This window comes from Equus caballus, chromosome 2, assembly GCF_041296265.1.
Source record: "Equus caballus isolate H_3958 breed thoroughbred chromosome 2, TB-T2T, whole genome shotgun sequence".
Lineage (NCBI taxonomy): Eukaryota > Metazoa > Chordata > Mammalia > Perissodactyla > Equidae > Equus > Equus caballus.
This window is the reverse complement of record NC_091685.1, coordinates 109,132,572-109,158,409: the sequence shown is the minus strand read 5'-3', so window position 1 is coordinate 109,158,409 and position 25,838 is coordinate 109,132,572. Positions and strand designations below refer to the sequence as shown.

The following is a 25,838-nucleotide window of genomic DNA, read 5'->3' as shown; positions in this document are numbered from 1 at the left end:
ACAAGGTCAGAAATCTTGTATGTTCACTGTGAGAACCTGGTGGGGCTCCTGGAGATAAAAACTGTGAGAGTGGGGGTCATACAAGACTGCAGCTCCCCTGAGTTTTTCACTCACACTGGTTCAAACTCAGCCTCCAGCAATTCATCAAAATTGCTATTTCAGTTTCCTTACCAGTTTATGGCTCTAGCAGCTTCTGCTCCAGGTAAGCAGATATCATCTGTGACTCTCTGGTTCTGGCTTTTTCTCCAGATTTCAAGGTAAAACATTTTCTTATAATCTCACTTCTCTGATGAGTCCAAGAAAAGTCATTGATTTTCAGTTTATTCTTCTTTTTCTTGATGTAGGCACAAGAAAGACATCTTGCAAGCTCTTTGCACATTGGAGTTTAATCTAGAATTCTGTAACATGAATGTTTTATTATGGTGTTCATCAGTCTTCTTTCTATAAGATAGCATCATCTCTATGAGTTCATCACATACAGAAGAATTCCACAGAGAAAAACTAATTGCATAGTGTCTTCCAATTTAGATTTATCAAACAAGCAAGCAGTGCATGTCAATACTGTCAAGCATTTTACTTTAAAAAGTTGACTATCTTTTCATACAGTACTGCAGACTCTGGGTTCAGGAGTCTTGCTGTTTCAACTCCCCATGGATACATAAATACTTAACAACTATGTTTATGGCTCCACCTGCATTTTGCAAATGCTCTCTGCATCTCTAGTTGACCTGCGTTGGAATCAACTAGTGGGTGAAAGACAGACCTCATCAGATCAAACCTCATCATGGACAGTCACCATCTGGATAGTTATCAGTGATATACACTGTAAATGTAAATATGCCACTTTGATAAAGTCCATCGCATATGAATGTTGCTCTGACCTACATTAATGAAGAGCTATAAGATGGCTGCACATAGACACCAGAGAACTTCTGCTTCACAAGCAAGGTAAATACCGCAAGAAGGGAGTGTTCCGGATGGAAGGGTCTGTAAAAAGCATGTGTGCCATTTGTTTACTGCTGGGAGCAGGAGATACAGTCTTAGTTAGGAGCAAAGCAATTTTGCGAATAGAAGGCAGCTGTATTTTTGGAGCTGTGCATGGAGTTATGGTTTTCATGCTGTTAAAATATTCTCTTGACCACCAGATTGTTTGCACACAGAGCTTATAGACATGTTACAGAAAATGGTTCATAACATGTATCTCACAAAGAAATAAATGCCCTGTGTTACCAATTTCATCAACTCATCATTTTCCTGTTGACCTGTGGCACACCTCATCCTGATGCCTTCAGTAGAGTGCCCTTGGCACTTGACTGTCCTGGCCCAACAGCTTATCTGTTCACAGTGCAAGCCCAGCCCCTACCCATCATTCCATCCAATTTGGATTGTTTTTGTTTAAGAAAGTTATTTAAAAGAATGGCCAAATGTTGAGGAGGACATATTGAATTCATCACCAATACACAGCAGGATGCTGTAATTAAATCTTTACTTGGAGCCTAAACTCTGTGTTGTAATCTTGAAATTAATATTACCTCTACCTTCCATTTTCTAGTCTGAAATAATAATATTCATAAATATTAATACATTATGAACTCTGAAGTGCTATGCAATCCCAAGATATTATCTCCTTCTGGTACTTTAGTACTTAAAAATATTATAGTAAAACTTTTTTTCCTAAATATTTTAATTAGAAAAAATTATCTTTCATTATGTAAGGGCAGCAAGGATGTAAGTGAATTTAAACAATGAAATACAGCTCTTGCTTTATGAGTTTTATTCTTATGAAATGTGGCCAGTAGACTCTACGGTGGGCCCCATTATCCTTGCTCCCTAGTATTTGTGCTTTGTCTGTTACCTTCCCCTTGAGTGTGGGTGAGACTTACCAATTGCTTCTAACTAATGGAATATGGCAAAGGCGACATGATGAACTAGATTATGTGTATATATTACAAAAGATTGTGACCCATCTTGCCAAGAGACTCTCTCTCACTGGATTTGAAGAAGTGAGCTGCCATGTTGTGAGGCACCATGTGGACAAGGACATGCGGCAAGGAGCAGAGGCTAGCCCTTGACTTACAGCCAGCAGGAAACTGAGGCCCTCAGTCTGGCAATCTGCAAGGGACTGAATTCTGCCAACAACACTGTGAGTTTGGAAGCTGATCCCTCCCAACTGAGCCTCTGATAAGATCCCCATTTGGCAGACACATTGATTGCAGCTTTGTGAGACCCTGAAGCAGAGGACTCAGCTACACTGTGCTCAGACTCCTGCCCTGGAGAAACTGTGATGTAAGAAATGTGTGCTGTTTTAAGCCTAAGATTATGGCATGATTGTTAAGCAGCAATAGATAACTAGTACACTGAGTTTTACAATGTTCATTTTAATTTAAACACTGAACATAACTCCTGAATTTGATTTTATTCATTTGCTCTAAATGAGCACTCCTGTTGAAATTTGCCACATGAATGGGAAAAATAGCCAACCTTTATTGGACTCTTCCTAGGTACCAAGCATGCACTAAGCACTTTACAGGCATTATCTTACTGACTGTTTTCCAGCATGGAAGATACACCTCTCATCATCATCCATTAAATCAGTCATCAATCAATCAGTCTGAAAATCACAATGCACCTTCAGTACAGATAGAAGAGAAAGCACTTAACTCTAAGAAATAGCTGGTAGGCTGTAACAACCAGAATTCACTGAGCACAAAACTCTGTTACTAATAATACAGATTATTGAAAACAAGCAAAATTCTCACAATCTTTGGCAAAATTATTAAAGACAAACTACTGGCTTTGAATCAGTATGACATCGACATCATCTCACTCAACCCTCTTGATAGAATCAATAACTCATCTTGACAGATAAAATTATATGAGAAATGTAATCACCAGAAGGGATGAAAAACAAAGAGACACATTTGCCATTTGCAAGCAGTTGTCTACAATGAGGTCATGATTATAATGCATCCTCCAAGAGGCAAAGATGAAACGTAAATTATCAACGAAAGATGTTTATTTCAAATCATAATCTTCTTTTAAAGAAAATCCTTAAAAAGAGAAAAATAACATGTCAAAGACCCGCAGACAGTAAAAGAGTTTGAACTATCCTCTAACATGTTGGATGTAAACTTATTACTACCAACCTCCTGACTTAAAAGCAACAAAATATTTTTATAAAATATCGTTCAAATTTAATATGCAGATTCCCAAAAGAACCTCATGATAGGACTTCAGAGTCGTATTTTGGTTACTTAAAATGTAGTAATATCAGTGATGTATTTGCTTTTACAGAAAGTATTGACATGACATTAGAATTTCTTCAAATGTATTTTTTTATTTGGAACCAATAAAACTTTTAGTTTTTCTGAAATATTTGTCTGTGCATTACTATGACTACATATATAGGCTTCTGTTCAACTTGGTGATTTACTGTTCCCTTTGAACTAAATCTTATTAATATATTATCTTATCTGAATTACTTCATTTGAATTGTTCAAATTTGTTTAACAATGAATACACTATTAGTATTTCCTTTCACACAATCATATTATATTTGACTTTATTTTCCTGTAAATATTTTAATATATTTACTTTATATTATTTTTCTTGTTTTTCTCCAAGGTTGGTAGAAATTTACTGTAAATTTTGAAATTTTGTGTATATAACTATGGAGTGCTGTTTTTAAATGGATAAAACTGTTTCCCTTCCATAAAAATTGAAATTATATTTTCAATTTTTCCCCAGTATAGGTATGACTAACAATATTTAACTTTTGTCTGGAACTTTTTCTAATTAAATTGAGATATGTCTCATAACCTGGCAGATGGTAATCAACTTAGAGTTACCACATGAAGTGATTTCTCTCATTTTACAAATGAAGTAGTCAACCATGAATGTTGAAATGACTTACACTTGATCCTCCTGATAGTAGAAAGTGGAGTCAGGTTGGATCCAATGATTGTGAGATTCTAAAACTGATGTTCATTTAAGAGCGAAAATTAAGAGTCTTAACCAAAATAACATCCCATCTGTGATGGCCTATATTATTTCAGCTTAACATTGTTTTGTAAATATTAAACTGTCACTTTTTATTTGTTTATTTCTCCAGAAACATCTCCTTAATATAACCATACACACACATTTGAACTGAAAGTAGTTTTTCTATGCTTTGTGTGTTTATTTTGTGTTTACTGTTTCCTTGTGTCTTGTTATGAGGCCACGAGTAGGGTGAGAAGGAAAGGGTTAATATGTTCTGCCCCTCTGAAATTACTACCCACAACCAAAATCATAGCTTAGTTTCTTCTCAAAACACATGTTTGCCATTTTTAATCACAGACTCAGTGATTAAGAATGGAATGAAAAAGAGACATGACTAAGGAGCAATTCAAACAAACAAAGAATTAAGATGTTGTGATATGTTTATAAAGACTAGAGACATCTGGAATATTCCAACTAAATAGTACAGATAATGCACTCTTTCTTTTAATAAGGGCTTTGAGTACCATAAAATATCAAAGTGCTTAAGTATTCCTGAGATCTTCTTTTATTTTTCTTTTGTCTTCTAGTATATGCCAAGTTCTGGGTTTTTCTTTATCCCAATGTGTATTATGTTCACTACTCCTGACTCATATTAGATTTTAATCTTTTTTATTAAAGAGAATATTGTATTCAAATAGTATCATGTTAATCAAATCTTGATGAATTATGCTTGTCATATGATTATTCACTTAGGCTGTCTCTATTCAAAAGGAAGATATGCGATGTTAAATTGGCAGTAAACATTCTGATACTAAACAGAGTTTCTCCTTTATTTGAAAGAGAGTAATATATAAATATGGAATAATTTTTATAATCTGTGACTGTATCAGTCAAGGCCCAGTTGCAAGAACTATTAGGCAGTCTAGCTGCTTCAAGAAGCACATTTAGGGAATTAGTGCTTTCAGAATTATTGGGAGGGTGCTAGAAACAGAAATACACTACCATGGGCACTGTGAATTCTGCCACAATCAGTGAGGTAGAGAAATAGGAGGTCATCACTGAAATAACTAACTTCACCAACCCCCCGAAATAACTGTGATCTGGGGTTAGAAATTCCCTGCAGCTGCAAATGGAACAATTGTTGCTTCTCAACATGCACAGATTGGACACTGGCACACCAATGTGGATATGCATCCATGGCTTTGCTGGCTGGCAGAGAAAGAGCTAAGCAAAATGAAGACAGCCTCTTGCATATGTTTAGCTAACAAATTCCATGTCTGTGCATTTAAATAGAGGAATATTATATGAAGAACCATGGATGAGAGGGTGTCTGAAGTTTCTAGAAATGCATACTAGAGGTAGGCTGGAAGGAATAGAAGGCAAGCGTCAAGCCACAATACCCACCATAGTGTTTTGATTTTTTTTTTAAGTTTCTCATTAAATATCCTTTGTAGTGCTGTTCAATATCCTCTTTTGAGCCCCTGGAATCATCTGTGAGTACCACCTTTTACCACATTTTAGAAAATAATATTTTCAACTGTGGCATTCAAACTATTTATTCCTGCATTTTTAAATTTTTTGTGTGTGTGAGGAAGAATTGCCCTGAGCTAACATCTGTGCCAATCTGCCTCTACTTTGTATGCAGGATGCCTCCATAGCATGGCTGATGAGTGGACTAGGTCCACGCCCAGGATCCGAACCTGAGAACTCAGGCCACCAAAGAGGAACACATGGAAATTTAACCACTTAGCCACCAGGCTGGCCCCCTTTATTCTTAGTTTTAAGCATCCTATGTAGGATGAAATTGAACAAACATTTGTTGAATACCATCTGAATTCCAGCTATCACACTAGTTTCAGAGAAAACAAAATTATTTATTTTCCCTGCACCTGTGACATCATGCCAGTCAATATATCCTAATTAAGACAAAGTAGTAGAAGGAGGAGCAGAAAGAGGAAGCTAGAAATAAAGTTTTATGAATACTTAGTCTCTAGACAACAGAAAGAATTACAAATTTAAAAGAAAGGTAGGTGTTCAGAGAGGAAGACAAATAGTTTTAACAACAATAGCAGCAACACCGAAAACAACATCTGAGACGTCAATTGATTAAATTAGCAATGAACATGAATGATTTCTTTTAAAAAAAGGAAAACAAATAGCTAATATGTGACAAATGTAGTAGAAATACATGTTAAAAGAAGGTACCTCTTTAATCCCCCTTAGGGCCAGGATTTAAGAAGTGCTATATTCAAATGCATTTGTTTCTCTGTTTTGCTGGGAGGAGAGCTCTGACACACCTTGGTTTCGATTATAAATTGGTGCATCATTTCTGGAAAGCAACTTGGTAATAATAATAAGGGTCATTAAAAATTTAAATTCTTTTTAAATTTCTATAATTTGGCTAAACATGGCAGAAACTATGTCTATTTTAAACACCACTGTATCTTCTGTAGCTTTTAAAGTACCTGACTCAGTTAGTTTTCAATAAATTTTGTTGGATGAATGAATGATGATTATCAAAGCATGAATTTTAAGAGCAAAGTAAACTAGAAAAAGTCTGAATATTAACATTAAAGAAACTGTTAATAATTTTTGGCCTATTCATAAGACAACATATTATTCAGCTAATAAAATAATATTTATATAAAATTATAATAGCAAAGGAATGCCCATTAAGCAATAATACAAAATAAGATAGTCTCATAGTAGCCTGTACTCCATTATCTCAAATAAATTTAAAAGAGAAGATATGATAAAATGTCAGTTGTGGGTCAAGGTTATTTGTGTTCTTACAATCCACTCTTGTGGTAGGATTCTCCTAATTCTTCACTCGCCTGTTGATGATGGAAGTTACAGTTCAAATTGTTCTGCATTTTCAAAATGCTTCATATGTTAAAAGTCTAGTAAACCTAGACAGAATATCAGATCATTCTATTTAACGCTTCCTGACATGACAAATAGATATATTACATATAAATTAAAGGCATCTATTTTCTTTTTTCTCTTTATATTCTAGCATGAAATTCAATGTCAGATTCATTTTAATGTTAATGCAGTCTTTGACTATTACCCTTATTAATATATTTTTAGTTTGAGGTAAATTGGACACTTATTACTAATAAAGATTAAAATATGACGAACTCTTGACATATATATTTCAACAAAAGGGTAGATTGTCACAAACAGTTGCTGGACTGAGCAGTTTCTCCAAATTATGGTAGGTAATTGCTAGTTTGTGGCAAATGCCACAATATTCAGAAACCTAGTCTCACATTTAGTATAAGCAATTTCCATTCCAGTGGGTTTACTCACATACTCACATGCACTATATTATGAAGGATTTTAAACCTAACCCTTCATTTTGTTTCTCCCATAAGTGTGATGTTAAAAAATATGACTTTAGTTTCCATCGTGTAGTTTCAGATTTATTCACATACACTAGTGGTTCCACCTAATCTTTGGAAATTGAACACTGGCCAGAAAAAAATGGGTAAACATACATATATATATATATAATATAGAAAGGAGATATGGAAATGGAAGGAGAAAGTTAAGTATCAAATAATAAAGACTAGAAAATTTTTATAAAAGACTAGAAAGGATGAAAGTTTAGAAAAAATAGCTTTTGCTTCTACCCAGGGCTGCCTTGAGGCAATTATTGCCAGTTTCTCTACAGAGATCAGCAACAGCAGCCAAGACATCAGTGTCCTCATGAAGTAAGTGCCAACTGACTAACCAGTTGCCCTTAGGCATCAAATATCTCATCCTACTCTCTAAAAATCCCCAGGGCTGTGGATTATAATTTTTTCGTGGATTACAATTACAAGGGAGATTGTCACTTCACAATCATAGTACACCTCATAGTTTAAAATTTGAGATTACAAAAGGTCAAAAGGTAAAAGAAAAAAATACAGTTGATGTAAAACAGACATAGAAACTTTGAATCATGTTCAAAATATTGACTTTATATTTATACACATATATGTAAAAAAAGAAAGATTACAAATGGGAATGATCAACAGTGGTCACCTGGTAGAGTTTTCAGTACAAGGCCTATCTCTTACGCTCTAAAACAGAGGTCAGCAAATGCAGCCTGCAGGCCAACTTGGGCCTGCTTCCTATTTTTGTAAATAAAGTTTTATCGGAACACAGCCATATCAAATAATTTACATATTATCTATAGCTGCTGTCACATTACAAGGGCAAGGTTAAGTAGTGTGACAGAGACCGTCTGGCCCTCAAAACCTAAAATATTTACTATCTTGGCTTTTACAGAAAAATTTTGGTCTAAACTCACAGACAGGCCTGGCCTTTGATCCCTCCTCAGCACACATTACCAGCACAGCCGACACCCACTAGAAAAACAGCTCACGAGCCAAAATAACTAAACACATAAGGAAAGCAATATTTAAGAGAAAGACAAACTAGACAACGTAAGCCACAATAAGGAAGGAACTTTAACAGATCAAACCAGTCAAAAATAAGTGTGTTAAAGATAGATGATTGAGTGATAGATAGATATTGTCAATACAAAACAAGAATTAAAATTCATTTAAAAATGAATGAAGTAGAAATATTAGATATGAAAAAGCATGAGTTAGTATAAAGAGAACAAAAGATTAATCAGTGATAGATTGGATAGACCTGAAGGGTGAAATAATGAGTTGGAACATCAGATTGAGAAATTTTCCCAGAAGACAATAAGAAAAGCTAAAGAGACCTGGCTTACCGATAAGTACCAAATAACGAAATTTCGCAAAGGAGGAGAAAAAAAATGGAAAGAGAAAAATATTTGAAGAAATAATGGAGATAGACTTACTATGCTGGTAATATGGCAGTCTATTACTCAGCACTAAAAACCACTAAATTACTAAATTCTAAAATATTTTCTTAAAAGATCAAAGAGCTGACATAATGTGATAATTAGGATTACCATATGAAGTCTAGGAAAAGATGAGAAACCATAAGGGTAAACTCGACATTGAAGTAGCTTTTGCCCTGAGGACATTTGCCAAACTTCATAAATATGAGCTTTGGCTTTTAAGGTGTAGTAGGGTGTGAGAGTGAAGAGAAAAAGCCCAGGCTTCCCCAAAGGTGTGGAATCCAATAGGAAACTTCTCTCAAACCTGGAGCCCCCAAATCCCAAGTCTCCTGTTAAGATGACTAGATACATTTACCCAGTCACACCCTCTTCTCCAAAAGCCTGAAAATAAAGTTGCCTCGGTACTGATTAGACTGAGAGGTGGAGAAGGGGAAACCTATCCCTAAGAATGTGGAGCCACAAGGCAGCTCTTAAAAATCATACCATTGAGATGGTGCAGAAAAGTCCCTCAAGTTGTGAATTCACCATATTTCATTGTTCTAAGACTCAATTTTCTGGGGGGGGGGGATCCCATTTTAAGATTTATCAGTCAGGTTGTGTATTATATTTGCTAAAGGCCCAGCAGCAGTTGTGACTTAATCATTGGTTGACCGTACATGAACGTTAAACATGCAGTGTCTGGGGCTGGCCTGGTGTCACAGTGGTTAAGTTCACATGTTCTGCTTCTGCCACCTGGGATTCGCCAGTTTGGATCCTGGATGAGGACATGGCACTGCCTGGCAAAGCCATGCTGTGGTAGGTGTCCCACGTATAAAGTAGAGGAAGATGGGCATGGTTGTTAGCTCAGGGTCAGTCTTCCTCAGCAAAAAAGAGGAGGATTGGCAATGGATGTTAGCTCAGGGCTAATATTCCTCAAAAAAAAAAAAAAAATGCAGTCAGTATGTCAGAAAAAAAAATGAAAGAGATAATAAAGGAGCACTTTTTCAATAAATGCTATACCACTTGGAGCTGGATTTTCAATGTGAAAAAGATCTAAGAGTACCTTGTTGAATTTATTTATTTATTTATTTATTTTGAGGAGGGTTAGCCCTTAGTAACTGCTGCCAATCCTCCTCTTTTTGCCAAGGAAGACTGGCCCTGAGCTAACATCCATGCCAATCTTCCTCTACTTTATACATGGGACGTCTACCACAGCATGGCTTTTTGCCAAGCAGTACCATGTCCTCATCTAAGATCCGAACCAGGGAACCCTAGGCCGCCAAGAAGTGGAACATGCGAACATAACCACTGTGCCACTGGGATGGCCCCAAATTTATTTTGCTTGTTGTTTGCTTTTGATACATAGAGATGAATGACACTTAACAACAATCTAAGTGAGTCTAAAAGAACTCTTTAAATAAAAATCCAAAGTGATGATACAGCATTTCTTATGGTTTACTTGGCAGCATTACTTAGTGATTCACAAAATATTGTTGCTTTTTCATTCTTGACATTTATCATCAATGAAAACAGCAGTATTTTCAGACTAATGGTAACTCACAAGCACCCAAAGGAAGAATAATCAGATCTTCTTTATAGGAGCTCACCTATCCTAAGCCTTAAGGAACATCACAAATAATTTGCCAATGAAAATGACCAGTTCATATTCAAACATAACTAATCACACAAGGAAACAAGTTAATATGAGCCAATATCATCAAAAAAATCAAGGCAGAAACAGATAATTAAATATTTCTGAAATTGGAATTGTCAGACACATATTTGAAACAACATCAAAACTATGTTCAACATTTTCAAAGAAATGGAAAACAAGCTTGCAAATATCTGCAGGGGATAGTAAACTACAAAACATAGCAGGATGTTAAGTTATAAGAATTCAGTAATTAAGCTGAAAATTAAATGGATGATTTCAGAAGTAGGTTAGAAACAGCCGAAGAGAGAATTAGCGAACTGGAAGAAAGTCAGAAAAATTTATTCAGAATAAAGTATACAGAAAGTAAAAAGGAAAATATTACAGTGATATTAAGACACATGGAAGATATCATAAGAAGTTCTAATATATGTCTAAGTTGAGTTCCAGAAGGAAAAGCAAGAAGAAGAAAACCAGGAGTGGTATTTCCAAATCTAATGGCTGAACATTTTCCAGAAATAATGAAAGAATGATTTGCATCATGAAGAATTTCATTTCCAAGCAAGATACAAAAGCCTTTACACTGACACACACATATCAAAGTAAAACTGCAAAACACCAAAAATAAAGAGTGATTTTAACAACAGTTGGTGAAAAGTGACAGACTGTCTTGAGCAAGAGATAAAAATTTAGAAATAAGAATTGGATGGCAAAACAAAAGCTAAACTTCTGTGTAATTAAACTGTGCTGACAAATATGGATAGTGATGATTCTGAGAAAAAAAAATTCACGTGAATTGAACTATCAATGTATAGCATTAGAAATACCCTAATTTATTGCTTCATTTTTCCTTTTTTCATGTTTCCACTAGAATGGCATATGACAAAGAAAAAATCTAGGTCTAAATGATTCTAAAATAGCTTTGAATTTAAAATTTTTCTCTTAAAGAAAAAGTCTTTCAAGAACAGGTGTGCTATAAAATGTTTCTACCAGCAGCTGCTATTCTAAAGGAAATTCCAAAAGATATATTTCAGGTAGAATGTGAGTGGTCCAGGATAGAAAGTATGTGATAGAAGAAACATTGAAAAGCAAAAATTGTGTGAAATAAATTATTGCCTTTTTAAAAATAAAAATGCTATGCAAGGTTAAAATAAAATCAAGTATTAACAAGCAACACCAAATTAAGATGTAAGTTGGGGGGCTGGCCCTGTGGTCAAGTGGTTAAGTTCGTGCGCTCTGCTTCACTGGCCCAGGGTTTCGCTGGTTCAGATCCTGGCTGCAGACATGACACTGCTCATCAGCCCATGCTGAGGCGGTGTCCCACATGCCACAACTAGAAGGACTCACAACTAAAATATACAACTATGTACTGGGGGGATTTGGGGAGAAGAAGCAGAAAAAAAATCAAAAAGGAAGATTGGCAACAGTTGTTAGCTCAGGTGCCAATCTTTAAAAAAATAAAAAAAGATGTAAGTTGGGAAGTAAATGAATGTATTTAAAATGTATTGTTCAAGAATAAGCCTCCTTTTTCCTTAAGGTATTCAATTATTTTAGACTTTGAGAAGGATGTATTTTGTAATTTTTGGAGGTAAAACTAAAATAGTTGAAACAGAGCATATATCTTCCAAAGTAGTAGAAGAAAGTAAAAGAAATATCTAATTAATTAAAAATAAGGTAAGAATCATAGAAGTAAACAAAAACAGAAAACTAGAGAAAAATAGCAAAACAAAATCAGATAGGAGATACAAACAGAAATATGAGTAGTTATATCACATGTAAATAGACTAAAACTCCAGTTAAGAGACAATGATCATTAGAATGTTGATAAAAACCAGTGAACGTTTTCAAATATAATGCAGGGTCAAAAGGACACTTTTAAAACATTAGGATACAGAGAATATGAAATGAAAAGATAGAAAAAAATCAATCATGATAATACCAAAGAATGCTGGTTACCTGTGCATGTATCAGACACAAGTATACTTTAAGGATGAGTACATTATTTGGGATAAAGGCAGTCACATCTCAATTAGAAAAGGTTTCATTCACAAGGAATATATAAAAATTATGTGTATTTATTATTTTTATATATATATATATATATATAAGAATGCCTTAAAATACAAAACAAGAATAGCTACATAACTATAAGGAGATTTAACTCTGCAATCATAAATGCAGATTTAATATGCTTCTTTTAGTATCAATGCATGAAGCCAACAGAAAATAAGTAATAGTATATAAGATTTTGAATACCATGATTAACAAACAACTTAATGGATGTAGATAGAACACTGAAGCCAAGAGCTGCAGTGTTCATATTCTTTTCTGAGTGTTATTAACTTATCTGAAATCTTGAGACAGGATGAAATCACCAAGGGACTGAGCGCTTAGAAAACAGAAGGGGACAATTTGTCTCTTGAGCCCTCGGGTGTTACATAGTAAAACATCTGAGACTGAAAAGTAGTGGTCCATGAGGCGGGATGGCATCCTGGGAGAAAAATGAGTCAAGTTAATCAAAGAGAAGGAAGTAATCAAGTGGAACCTTAATAAGAAAAATTTCTGTGCATTACTTTGGGTAAAACTGATTAGAGCCTGTTAGGAAAAGAGAGGAGAGAAATCGGAGACTTCTTTCTATCGTAGATTATCCAATTTGAATATAACGCAATGAGTAAGTAGTAACAAAGGGCTATAGAGCTATGTATGAGGGAAGGCCATGAAAGGTAGCAGGGTTTGCTGAAGGAGAGGGCTGTTTATTAGTCTACACATATTTTAAATGTAATTATACATTAATCAATGATCTTGTGCTGCAGAGGAAACTATAACATAAACTGATAAATATTTAAAGGTGAATGTTAATGAAATCACTACGTGTAATATTTTGTAATTAATAGTTTGTAGAGTAAGGCTAATGCAGTACTCTGAGGGATATTTACAGCTTTAAATAAATTTATCAGGAAATAAGGAAATCTAAAATACTGAATTAAACATTTAGCACAAGAAGTTGGAAAGCAACAGAGCCAGACCAAAGAAATAAGAGTAAGAGAATTAATACAGAAATGGACAAAAATCCTATCCACCTGCATCAATGTTATCAAGAACCAGTTACAAGAACCAGTGTTAAACTCATTCCAAATCAACGTTGAATTCACATCACTAATGACACATCTGAAATTCAGTCAATCGGCAAAAGCTAGTCTAGTAATTTCAATTCCACGGGTAAAAATTAACCAATCTCTAACCTGTCCCACTTCTGAAAGTTTGCCGTCTTAAACCCCATGCTTCCCCAAGCCTAACCAAGATCAATTCTCTTCTTTGCTCAGAAACACTGCGTCCTACAAAGACAGCTCTCTCTTGTGTAGCAGTCAGGTATTCATTTTGGATATGGAGTCGAGGCCTCTTCCTTTGACACTATATATCACAAAGATATTCACTTCCACATGGTGATAATTACAAGGATGTTCATCGCAGACTAATCCGTGATGTGAGGAAGGTGGAGGCAAACTGGATGACTCTAACTCTGTAAGTAGAAAGGTGAAAGATTAACGGAGACACACCTTATAGTAAAAGGCAAAAGTCAGAAACGATCATTTAGATGTACACATGGCAACATGTATGAATCTTAACGACAAAGTGCTTGGTGAAAAAGGTAAGAAACAAGATGAGACACATATACAAATAACCCAAACCATTTACTTGGAGTAAAGATACAGGACAACTAAATAATACATATTTTGCAAAAACATGGAAACAAAAAGATACACATTTCACTCATTAGAATGTTTACCTCTGGGAGTCCTGTAATGGGAGTGAAGAATGATAAGGAAAGGAGAAGAGAGTAACGTAGATTAGAGTAAACAGAAGTGAACAAAATATAGTAAAGTGAGGGGAGAGGAGGATGGAGGAGAGGAGGGGAAGGTAGAAAGATTAGAGGAGGGTAGGGAAGAGAGGAGAAGGAGCTGGAAGGGAAGAAAGAAGAAAAAGGAGATGAGGAGAAGGAAGAAAGGGAAAGGAAGGGGAAGAGAAACACAGGGCAAGAAGGAAGAAGAAGATAAGAGGAGAGAGGAAAGGAGAAGAGACAAAGAGGAGGCAGGCAGGAGAATCTTTTTCTGGAACAATGTTGCTAATGCGTCATGAATTGAAGAGTATGACTAACTTAATTTCCTTCACCTGGGGTCTAAAACATGAAAAAAATTATTTCAGGCATTTAATGAAGTAATGATGGCAATGTGTACAGATCAGGATAACGGATTGTTATGAAAGCTATTTGTTTTAATGTATGTTCTAAAATTCAAATGAGTTGTATTCTCCAGTTTCTTTCACGCTTGGACATAAAAATAGAATTTTCCCCCATGGTCTATTAAAATTGATGAATATCTTCTCTTCTAGAAGCATCTAATTTCATGTTTATTGAAAGCTTTCAGTAATTTTTTTCTCAAAATAATTAAACTTTTGGTGGAAAAGCAATTATAAACTAAACTTTGTTTTTTCGTGCATACAATCTCTACATGTCTTTATTTTCTTTCATTTTACATTTTTAGGGGTATCTTTACTTTTTTATCATGCATCATATTATCACTATTTTTGAAATCCAAAGGAGAAAAAATAAAATATAACAAAGGCTTCATTCCTTGTCTTTCATTAAAATCATTGTCCATATCATACCGTAAGTTTGGTACCTATGCATACGTAGATTGTAATTTTATGTGTAGATTTTACCTATAAACTAATGTGTTACTTTAAAGAAGTTATCATGGAAAGGTTTCACTTATTCAAATAACCACACTATTGTCTAAATCATTTTTGATCATCCTCTTTAAGAATTATTCAAAAAGTTATTTTATGTACTGAATATATGCACATTTTCTGTATTCCTTAATTTTGCCATATCTTGTTTTTTATAATAAAAATATATATTATACAGAATGAACACTCCCTATTCCACAAAATGACTGATTTTCACCTGTTACCCCCAATTAAATCCACTCATAAATGCTGCAGATTTAATACTATTGAGACTAAACATGAAGATTATCCCACAGGCTCTCCAAACAGGCAAGCAAACAAACAAAAGTACCTGATCTACAAGTATCTAAATCTTTTCTTTCTACTTCTTCCTACCTGAATGCCTGAATTGTGGAGGATTAGCAAAAACACAGCAACAACAAACAAGCAAAAACACCCTAACATTCTCTTAAAATCACGTATCATATGCATGTTTCGTAAAAATTTTTGGTTCCACTTTAATCTACTTATCTTTGTTGGCTAAATTACACTGAAATAATGGTATCGAGATATGAATTTTTGAGAAAAGGCTTAAAAATGTCTCTGTTTTAAAGGAACGGTTTCCAATGCTTTCAAAAGTTTTCAAGTCCTAAAAATACAGAAATGAAACTTAACTGTCTTGTCTGTTTCCAATTCACTCATTATATATACACTGTATGTATATTATATGCAGTACAGGAATATGTAGAAGTGAATGTTCTAACCTAAACAAAGGGATTGGTGATAGCATTTTTAGTATTCAGGTTTCCATATATGGGTTTTGGGTTACAGGCTGTCCGCATCAGAGGATTTGAATTTGCTGTTGGCCCTATTGCTCTTACATTTTTTTTTTTTACCTTAAATAAAGAAAGGCACCAGGAGATTCCTACAGATCTTTTTTCTTTGCCACTATCCCTAGGCAAGAAGGAGGAATTAGCCTTGAAACCAGATCCTTCTAGTCCCTGTATTTAATTTTAAGTAAGAAATCAGGCGACCGAAGATGTAAGATTGTCAGAGAACAGCAGAGGGCAGTATTTACTCATGGCTGAATCGTCTCCGTGCTCAGAAAAGTTTTAAATTTGGAGGGGTCACCGTGGCAGAAATGCATGACATATGCCCTATATTTGCATTGCTTGGCTTAAATTCTGATTTTCTAAATGGTTTCCCTTAAAGGGGAAAGAATACTGACCTAACTCCTAGTCACATTTTTTATTCTTTTAAAGAAGCGACGCATGCTACCACAAAAACTAGCTACAGTAGATGGCAGGGGAATTAATGGGAGTGCAGTACGTGGCACATGGACATTTTTAAAATTTCATTTTTTTTCTATTTCTTTCTATTTTTCTCATATCTGTTCTTTCCCCAGACCAAAAACCAAACCACAACAAAACGAAACAAAATTTCATCATGATTCCTTTGGCTACAAAATGTCAAGGGGGAAATACTACAACAGAGATCAAAATTCCAAACTTTGCAACAGGAAAAGATCTCCATCTTTCCAAAGGGCTACCATTGTTATTGTTGAAACTCCAAGGTTTGGCTACCGGCACCTGGGATCCATTTGGGAAGGGAAACAAAACAAACACGAAGTTCCCCTGGCTTTTCCTATAGGAAGTCCAAAGTGCGGCTGGTACCGAGACCTTGGTGTCACCTGGAAGGTGGGGGACGGGGCAAGTGGGTGCAGGTTTAGGGTTCAGCTCGCCCTGGACCGCAGGGAGCTCACTCTGTAGACAGAGGAGGAATGGGAGGATCGGGTTTGGATTCTGTCGGATCCCATTGTACAGCAGCTCCCTCCCCTCCCATCGAAAGAGACGGGGCAGGAAACGGTTAAAGCAAATCCTCGCTGTGCATTCCCAGACAGGCTTTGCTTAATCCTTCCTCCCCGCACGAACAGACCCTCACCCCCCGCCTTTCTTTCATTTCTCTCGACCCCCTTACCCCTGAATTATTACTAGCATAACAACCCAATGGTCTTCCCCCAACCCCCGCCACTAAAGTTATTTATCTGCAAACCTGACCCCGCCTCCATCTATTCTGCGGCAGCTTTTTGCTGTTATTGCTCTGACGCCGGCCAAGATTTGACCAAAAGTAAAAAAAAGGGAAAAAAGTCAGCCCCCCTCTCAGCGCCTCTGACTCGCCGGGCTCCCACACCCGACCGCCTCCGGTCCTCCGGGAGGCTGAAGTGATTAGCATCCCGAGAAGCCAGTCGGAGGCCGAAAACGCCGGCGAGCGCTCGCGGTAGGAGTTCCAGGCGGGGCTGCTTCAGCTCCGGCCCAATGGGGCCGGGGCGAGGGAGGGGCAGTAGGTGACAGGACCGGGAGCTAGGGGGAGTCCGGGCGAACTAAAGTGCGGGGATCAATGAGTGGCGAGCAAAGTTTCTGAGTCTGGCTCCAGCTCGCGGTCTTCCCTCCCCCTCTGTTTGTGTTTCTGCGACGCGCTGTGTGTGTGTGTGTGCGCGCGCGCGCGTGCAGCAGGGAAGGGGCGGGGAGTGTGAGGGACCCGCCGGAGGTGGAGAGGGGCTCGCTGTGCTCCGGCTCCTCAGCGGTACAACCCTCAGCCCGGGCAGGCGAGAAGGAGAGCGCTGACAGCGCAGTCCCGAGCTGCCGCGGGCGCCGCCACCGCCCAGCGCCGACCTCCCCGCCTCCACCGCCAGCGGGGAAGGAGACCGAAGGACCAACCACCCCCCGCCCCAAACAAAAAGCCTTGTGGATTACAAAGTGAAACTGACACGGGACAATAAAAACAAAGATAACCAGGGCAGGGGCGAGGCGCACGAGAGTGGGCTTCTGACTGGGGCCGCCGGAGAACGAACCCCCTGGCATGGTGAGGGGAGGGGACTCGGGGACCGCGCGCTGCTCCAGCCCGACCCCTGCGAGGCCAAGAAGAAAGGGGGACTTGCGCTCGATTTGGATGTACAAATAATGGGTCGGCATTGCTCCCCAGCACAGGTAAAAATTAAAAAATAAAAAAATGCCAAGGAGCGCTGGATGTTGCCTGCGCCCGACCACGGGCTCGAAGCCGCACCAGGGGCGGCGGCGGCGGCTGCTGGAAGAGAAGGGACGGAGCTGAGCGCTCCCAGGTCCCGGAGCCCTAGCGCCAACTCGAGCGCCAGGAACGCAGTTCGAGAGCTGCTCGCGCGCAGACGCCGCCGCCTGGGCCTCAGCGGCCGCTCCTGCAGCCCTGTTGGAGGGGCGTTGCAGCCTTGTTCTTTGAGGAGTGGGGTCTCGAGGAAATCCCTCGTCTCCAGCTTTTGGGAAAGGAATTCGATCATCTCCCGGTTCCCCATCGCCCTTTTCTCCGGGCGCATTTGTTCGTTGCACACATCGCTCCAGACGCTCGTTCTTCCCTCTTCACTTTCTCTGCCTTGGGTAAGTTCTAAAGTTTCTGAAGACAATTGTTTGCAATGATTCCTCATATACCTTAAATACAGGCAACCTCTCCCAACTCACATCCTCCACCCGGGCAAAAACGCTCAGACTCTGGATTCAAAAACAAAGTGAAGAGGGAAAATATAGGAGGTTTGAGAAACTTTTCAGGGAACTCATCAACGCGCAGGAGTGTCCCGCGGAATGCCGTGCCGCTTTTCGTCCCGGCATCTCTCTCGCACTACGCGCCCAAATGGCTACCTGGAGCCTTTGGATGATGCGACTTGCTTCTGCTGGGCTGGAGGTTCTTTGAAATAGCAGGGCTCTCAGAGCCATCGGCTGCATTTTTGCTGGGGCTACTTAATCCCTGTCATTATCACTCCCTTTGCCTCACCTCTTCCTTCTCTTTATCACACCGTTCCAGGGAGCCAGGACCATGGACTTGGCAGCAGACAGGGCTCCTGGCCGCCCGTGGCTCCCGCTGCCCACTCTGTCAGTATTTCAGCTCTTTCGCATCTTTTGGCTGCTGTCACTGCTCCCGGGGCCGGCCCAGGTGAGCGGGGCAGAGCAGCGCCAGGTTTTCCAAGTGCTGGAGGAGCAACCTCCCGGCACGCAGGTGGGCACCATCCAGACGCGCCCCGGCTTCACCTACCGGCTCAGCGAAAGCCACGCCCTGTTTGCCATAAACAGTAGCACCGGCACCCTGTACACCACCGCCACCATCGACCGCGAGAGCCTCCCCAGCGACGTGATCAACTTGGTGGTCCTTTCCAGCTCGCCCACCTACCCCACAGAAGTGCGAGTGCTGGTGCGGGACCTCAACGACAACGCCCCCGTCTTCCCAGACCCCTCGATCGTGGTCACTTTCAAGGAGGACAGTAGCAGCGGGCGCCAAGTCATCTTGGATACGGCCACCGACTCAGACATCGGCTCCAATGGTGTGGACCACCGCTCCTACCGCATCATCCAGGGCAACGAGGCGGGTCGCTTCCGCCTAGACATCACCCTGAACCCGAGCGGCGAGGGCGCGTTCCTGCATCTGGTGTCAAAGGGCGGGCTGGACCGCGAGGTCACTCCGCAGTACCAGCTATTGGTGGAAGTGGAGGACAAGGGCGAGCCTAAGCGGCGGGGCTACCTTCAGGTAAACGTGACTGTGCAAGACATTAATGACAACCCCCCGGTTTTTGGCAGTTCCCACTACCAGGCGGGGGTGCCTGAGGACGCGGCCGTGGGCTCCAGCGTCCTCCAGGTGGCGGCGGCGGACGCGGACGAGGGCACCAACGCGGACATCCGCTATCGGCTGCAGGACGAGGGGACCCCCTTCCAAATGGACCCCGAAACCGGGCTTATCACGGTGCGAGAGCCCCTGGACTTCGAGGCCCGGCGCCAGTACTCGCTTACGGTGCAGGCTATGGACAGAGGCGTGCCTTCCCTGACTGGGCGCGCCGAGGCGCTGATTCAGCTGCTGGACGTGAACGACAATGACCCTGTGGTGAAATTCCGCTACTTTCCTGCCACCTCGCGCTACGCCTCGGTGGATGAGAACGCTCAAGTGGGCACTGTGGTGGCTCTGCTCACCGTGACCGACGCAGACTCCCCCGCGGCCAACGGGAACATCTCCGTGCAGATTCTCGGGGGCAATGAGCAGCGCCACTTTGAGGTGCAGAGCAGCAAAGTGCCGAATCTGAGCCTCATTAAAGTAGCCAGCGCCCTGGATCGCGAGCGCATCCCTTCTTACAACCTAACAGTTTCCGTCTCTGATAACTATGGGGCGCCCCCTGCCGCAGCGGTCCAGGCGCGCTCTTCTGTGGCAAGCCTGGTGATTTTCGTCAATGACATCAATGACCACCCTCCTGTCTTTGCACAGCAAGTGTACAGAGTGAACCTGAGCGAGGAGGCGCCCCCGGGAAGCTATGTGAGTGGCGTGTCTGCCACCGATGGCGACTCTGGTCTCAATGCCAATCTGCGTTACAGCATCGTCTCTGGCAATGGACTAGGTTGGTTCCATATTAGTGAACATAGCGGCCTGGTGACCACTGGGGCTGCTGGGGGCTTGGACCGTGAACTTGCTTCTCAGATTGTACTGAATATCAGCGCTCGGGACCAGGGGGTTCACCCCAAGGTTTCCTATGCCCAGCTTGTAGTAACTCTCCTGGATGTGAATGATGAAAAGCCAGTATTTAGCCAGCCAGAAGGGTACGATGTATCTGTGGTTGAGAATGCCCCAACAGGGACGGAACTATTGGTGCTGGGAGCAACTGATGGGGATCTGGGTGACAATGGCACAGTGCGCTTCTCCTTACAAGAGGCTGAGACTGACCAGAGGTCCTTCCGTCTGGATTCTGTGTCTGGGAGGTTGAGTACTATCTCCTCCTTGGACAGAGAGGAGCAAGGTTTCTACTCCCTGTTGGTTCTGGCCACAGATCTAGGCTCCCCTCCCCAGTCTTCAATAGCTCGCATCAATGTGAGTCTCTTGGATGTGAATGACAACAGCCCTGTGTTCTACCCAGTCCAATACTTTGCTCATATTCAGGAGAATGAGCCTGGAGGCAGCTACATCACCACAGTGTCTGCTACTGACCCAGACTTGGGTCTCAATGGAACTGTCAGATATAGTATATCAGCTGGGGACAGGTCTCGGTTTCAGGTCAATGCTCAGAGTGGGGTTATTTCTACAAGAATGGCCCTAGACAGAGAAGAGAAAACAGCTTACCAATTGCAAATTGTCGCTACTGATGGTGGCAATTTACAGTCTCCCAACCAGGCAATAGTAACCATCACTGTATTGGACACTCAAGACAACCCACCTGTATTCAGCCAGGCTGCCTACAGCTTCGTGGTCTTTGAGAATGTGGCTCTGGGATATCATGTGGGTAGTGTGTCTGCATCCACCATGGATCTCAATTCCAACATCAGTTATCTCATTACTACTGGGGATCAGAAAGGTATGTTTGCTATCAACCAGGTCACTGGGCAGCTTACCACAGCAAGTGTGATTGACAGAGAAGAGCAATCGTTTTATCAGCTGAAAGTAGTTGCCAGTGGGGGCACAGTGACTGGAGACACTATGGTTAACATAACAGTTAAGGATTTGAATGACAACTCTCCCCATTTCCTTCAGGCGGTAGAGAGTGTGAATGTGGTGGAGAATTGGCAGACAGGTCACAGCATTTTCCAGGCCAAAGCTGTGGACCCTGATGAAGGTGTCAATGGCATGGTACTCTATAGCTTGAAGCAAAATCCCAAGAACCTGTTTACTATCAATGAAAAGAATGGTAATATTAGTCTGCTAGGGCCCCTGGATGTTCATGCTGGTTCCTACCAGATAGAGATCTTGGCATCTGACATGGGTGTTCCACAGCTCTCCTCTAGTTTCATCTTAACAGTTTATGTCCATGATGTAAATGACAACCCACCAGTGTTTGACCAACTTTCTTATGAGGTCACCCTTTCTGAGTCAGAACCTGTGAATTCTCGATTTTTTAAAGTGCAAGCTTTTGATAAGGATTCAGGAGCAAATGGTGAAATTGCATACAGCATTGCTGAAGGAAATACAGGGGATGCTTTTGGCATATTCCCAGATGGTCAGTTGTATATAAAAAGTGAACTGGATCGTGAACTTCAAGACAGATATGTTTTACTGGTAATTGCTTCTGACAGAGCAGTGGAACCCCTTAGTGCTACTGTGAATGTTACTATAATTTTAGAAGATGTAAATGATAACAGACCTCTTTTTAACAGTACCAATTACACATTTTACTTTGAAGAGGAGCAGAGAGCTGGGTCATCTGTTGGCAAAGTAAGTGCTCTAGATAAAGACTTTGGGCCAAATGGAGAAGTAAGGTATTCTTTTGAAATGGTGCAGCCCGATTTTGAGTTGCATGCTATCAGTGGGGAAATTACAAACACTCGCCAGTTTGACAGGGAGTCCCTTATGAGGCAGAGAGGGACTGCAGTGTTTAGCTTTACAGTCATTGCTACAGATCAGGGGCTCCCTCAGCCTCTCAAGGATCAGGCCACAGTACATGTTTATATGAAGGATATAAACGATAATGCTCCCAAATTTTTAAAAGACTTTTACCAAGCTACAATATCAGAGTCAGCAGCCAACCTGACACAAGTTTTGAGAGTATCTGCCTCAGATGTCGATGAAGGTAATAATGGACTTATTCATTATTACGTAATAAAAGGAAATGAAGAAAGACAATTTGCTATAGACAGTACCTCTGGTCAGGTGACACTAATTGGCAAATTAGACTATGAAGCAACACCTGCCTATTCCCTTGTAATTCAAGCAGTGGATTCAGGGGCAACCTCCCTCAATTCAACCTGTACCTTAAATATTGATATTTTAGATGAAAATGACAATACCCCTTCTTTCCCTAAATCAACACTATTTGTTGATGTTTTGGAAAACATGAGAATTGGTGAACTCGTGTCTTCTGTTACTGCAACTGATTCAGATTCTGGTGACAATGCTGATTTACATTACAGTATTACTGGGACTAACAACCACGGAACTTTTAGCATTAGCCCAAACACTGGGAGTATTTTTCTTGCCAAAAAACTGGACTTTGAGACACAGTCTTTGTACAAATTAAATATAACAGCAAAAGACCAAGGAAGGCCTCCTCGTTCATCTACGATGTCAGTGGTTATACATGTGAGGGACTTCAATGACAATCCTCCTAGCTTTCCTCCTGGGGATATTTTCAAGTCTATTGTTGAGAACATTCCCATTGGAACATCTGTCATTTCAGTGACTGCACGTGACCCTGATGCAGACATTAATGGGCAACTATCCTATACAATCGTTCAACAGATGCCAAGGGGCAACCACTTTGGCATAGATGAAGTCAAAGGCACTATATATACTAACGCTGAAATTGATCGAGAGTTTGCTAATCTCTTTGAGTTAACTGTAAAAGCCAATGATCAAGCAGTGCCTATAGAAACTAGACGGTATGCTTTGAAAAACGTGACCATTTTGGTTACAGATCTCAATGACAATGTCCCAATGTTTATATCACAAAATGCTCTTGCTGCAGACCCTTCAGCTGTGATTGGTTCTGTTCTGACAACAATTATGGCTGCCGACCCAGACGAAGGTGCTAATGGCGAGGTGGAGTATGAGATCATCAATGGTGACACAGACACCTTCATTGTGGACCGTTACAGTGGAGACTTGAGAGTTGCTTCAGCACTGGTGCCTTCTCAGCTCATTTATAATCTCATAGTTTCAGCGACAGACCTTGGCCCGGAAAGGAGGAAGTCAACCACTGAATTGACCGTCATTCTTCAGGGCCTTGATGGACCTGTTTTTACTCAACCCAAATATATAACTATTTTGAAGGAAGGAGAACCCATTGGTACCAATGTAATATCCATAGAAGCAGCTAGCCCCAGGGGATCAGAAGCCCCAGTGGAGTATTATATTGTTTCAGTTCGTTGTGAAGAAAAAACTGTTGGACGCCTCTTTACTATTGGACGACAAACGGGCATAATTCAGACGGCAGCCATTCTGGACCGGGAGCAAGGAGCATGTCTTTACCTGGTGGATGTTTATGCCATAGAGAAATCAACTGCATTCCCCAGAACACAGAGAGCAGAGGTAATGATTTTGTAGTCGTTTATGAATTATTTGTTGATGTGGTTTTTAGAAAGAGCATTCTCTTTATATTTACGTTCTATAACTATTTACCCTTGTTGTTTATTGTTCATTTTATTCACAGGAGCATATAAAAGTGTACTATCACAAAGACTAACAAGAAATACATGCAATTTAGTTTTAATCCTGGTCAAAACCAAACAATGAGCAGTTTTTACTTTGTATTTCACCTCATAGCAATCACGTGGAAGGCCAGGGAGAAATCTTTAGTCATTTCAGAAGTGCAAAACAGAAATCCATGTATCTAAGCTAAATCACCACACTAAACTAAACACCCCTCCGTAAGGAAGTCTGCTGGAGGATGGGCAGTTTCGGACTTCTAGGGGGAGTGGCAGTGGAGGATGGACTGACAGTTTACATCAGGGCGGTATTATCTTTCACATCCTCAGCAGTCTTGGCAGTTTCTGTATAGGCAGTGACTAATTTTAATGTGCTGAGCCAAGTTTGGGGAGATTCCTGATTTCATCTGCCTTCACATTTTAGGCACTATCTTCTGACTTGGGGTAATCCTTTCTCTTCCCTCTTGAACCATAAAGCATGCAATGTGCTGTGAATGATCAGACATTAGAAGCTGTTTCTTGAGACAAAACCGTGTTGTTCAATGCCATGGTATAGGTACATGTTCTTCTGTCTGCTGGTGGGTAAGAAATTCTTGTTTCACAGTATAAGCCAAAAGAATTCCAAGCTTGACCTTCCTTAGGCTTGTACTTCCGTGTATCATTGATTTGTTTTTTAATTGAACTACCTCCAAAGTTGTTTTGATAATCAACTAGAAATAATATAGCTATACTCTGGAAAGCTCTCATTTGCTGTCTTCTTTCTCTCTCTCCCTGCTCCCTTCAAAGATATTCTAGCGTCACTCAGCCAAAAACACAAAATATCAAATGTGGTTTGTGATACTTGGCATTAACCCAGATACCACATGCTAGTGAAGTTGAGGCTCGTGTGTTTGTTTTCTTGCTTTCTTTTCTTTTTTGGGGAGGTGAAGGGTTTCCTTCATTTAAAATGTTCATTTGCTATTATTATCTCTCAGAATCCCCTGTGATTTTGTTTTTTTCCGTAATGGCTAACTATGTCTGTTCTGTGGATGGAACAGCAAATTCATGGCCTAGAGGGTATTAGAGATATAATTAGAGATATAATCCTTAATAGAGATATAATTCTTAGATATAATTCTTAGAGATGTAATTCTAAGTGGAATTCAGTTTTGTCTTATATACATTGCCCTGAAGGGACTTCTAACCCAAATGTCCTCTTTTGCCTAATTAGGTTTTTAAAGATCTTAACACAGGGCTTATATATTGAGCTATTTGGTTTAACTCAGGCCATGATTTACATGTAATTTTATTTGATTTGAGGTTATTCCTATGCTAAACCCACTTCCTGTCTCTACCTTCCTTCTCTGGAATTATTTCTTAGAGGAAGAGATTTAATTAGCTTGAAAACTGAAATATTTATTAAAGACGGGCAATTAAGTCATTATAGACTTCAGATGAATTTGTTAAACTGCAAAACAAATTATGTTATTGGTTGTTGTTTGGTTTCTTACATTAAATTTTATTAAAACAACATGGAGAATGAGGATAAATGTCCATTGTTATCATTAGA

General features: G+C 40.0%; 1 protein-coding gene and 1 pseudogene across 2 annotated transcripts in view; one reads left to right on the top strand and one right to left on the bottom strand.

The window, feature by feature from the left end:
- Window positions 1–320: 320 nt before the first annotated feature.
- LOC100072012 (AKT-interacting protein pseudogene) lies at window positions 321–1,173 on the bottom strand (annotated as a pseudogene).
- Window positions 1,174–18,537: 17,364 nt separating this feature from the next.
- FAT4 (FAT atypical cadherin 4) overlaps window positions 18,538–25,838 on the top strand; it is a 157,174-nt gene continuing 149,873 nt past the window's right edge. Inside the window, exons 1-2 of one of the 2 annotated variants that reach the window (XM_070259475.1) lie at window positions 18,866–21,507; window positions 23,611–24,173. In XM_070259475.1, coding sequence (XP_070115576.1) covers window positions 18,999–21,507; window positions 23,611–24,173 — 3,072 coding nt within the window. In that variant the 5' untranslated portion in view covers window positions 18,866–18,998. Of the gene's footprint in view, window positions 24,174–25,838 lie in introns of both variants that reach the window. The other variant, XM_070259465.1, reaches the window with a different exon arrangement.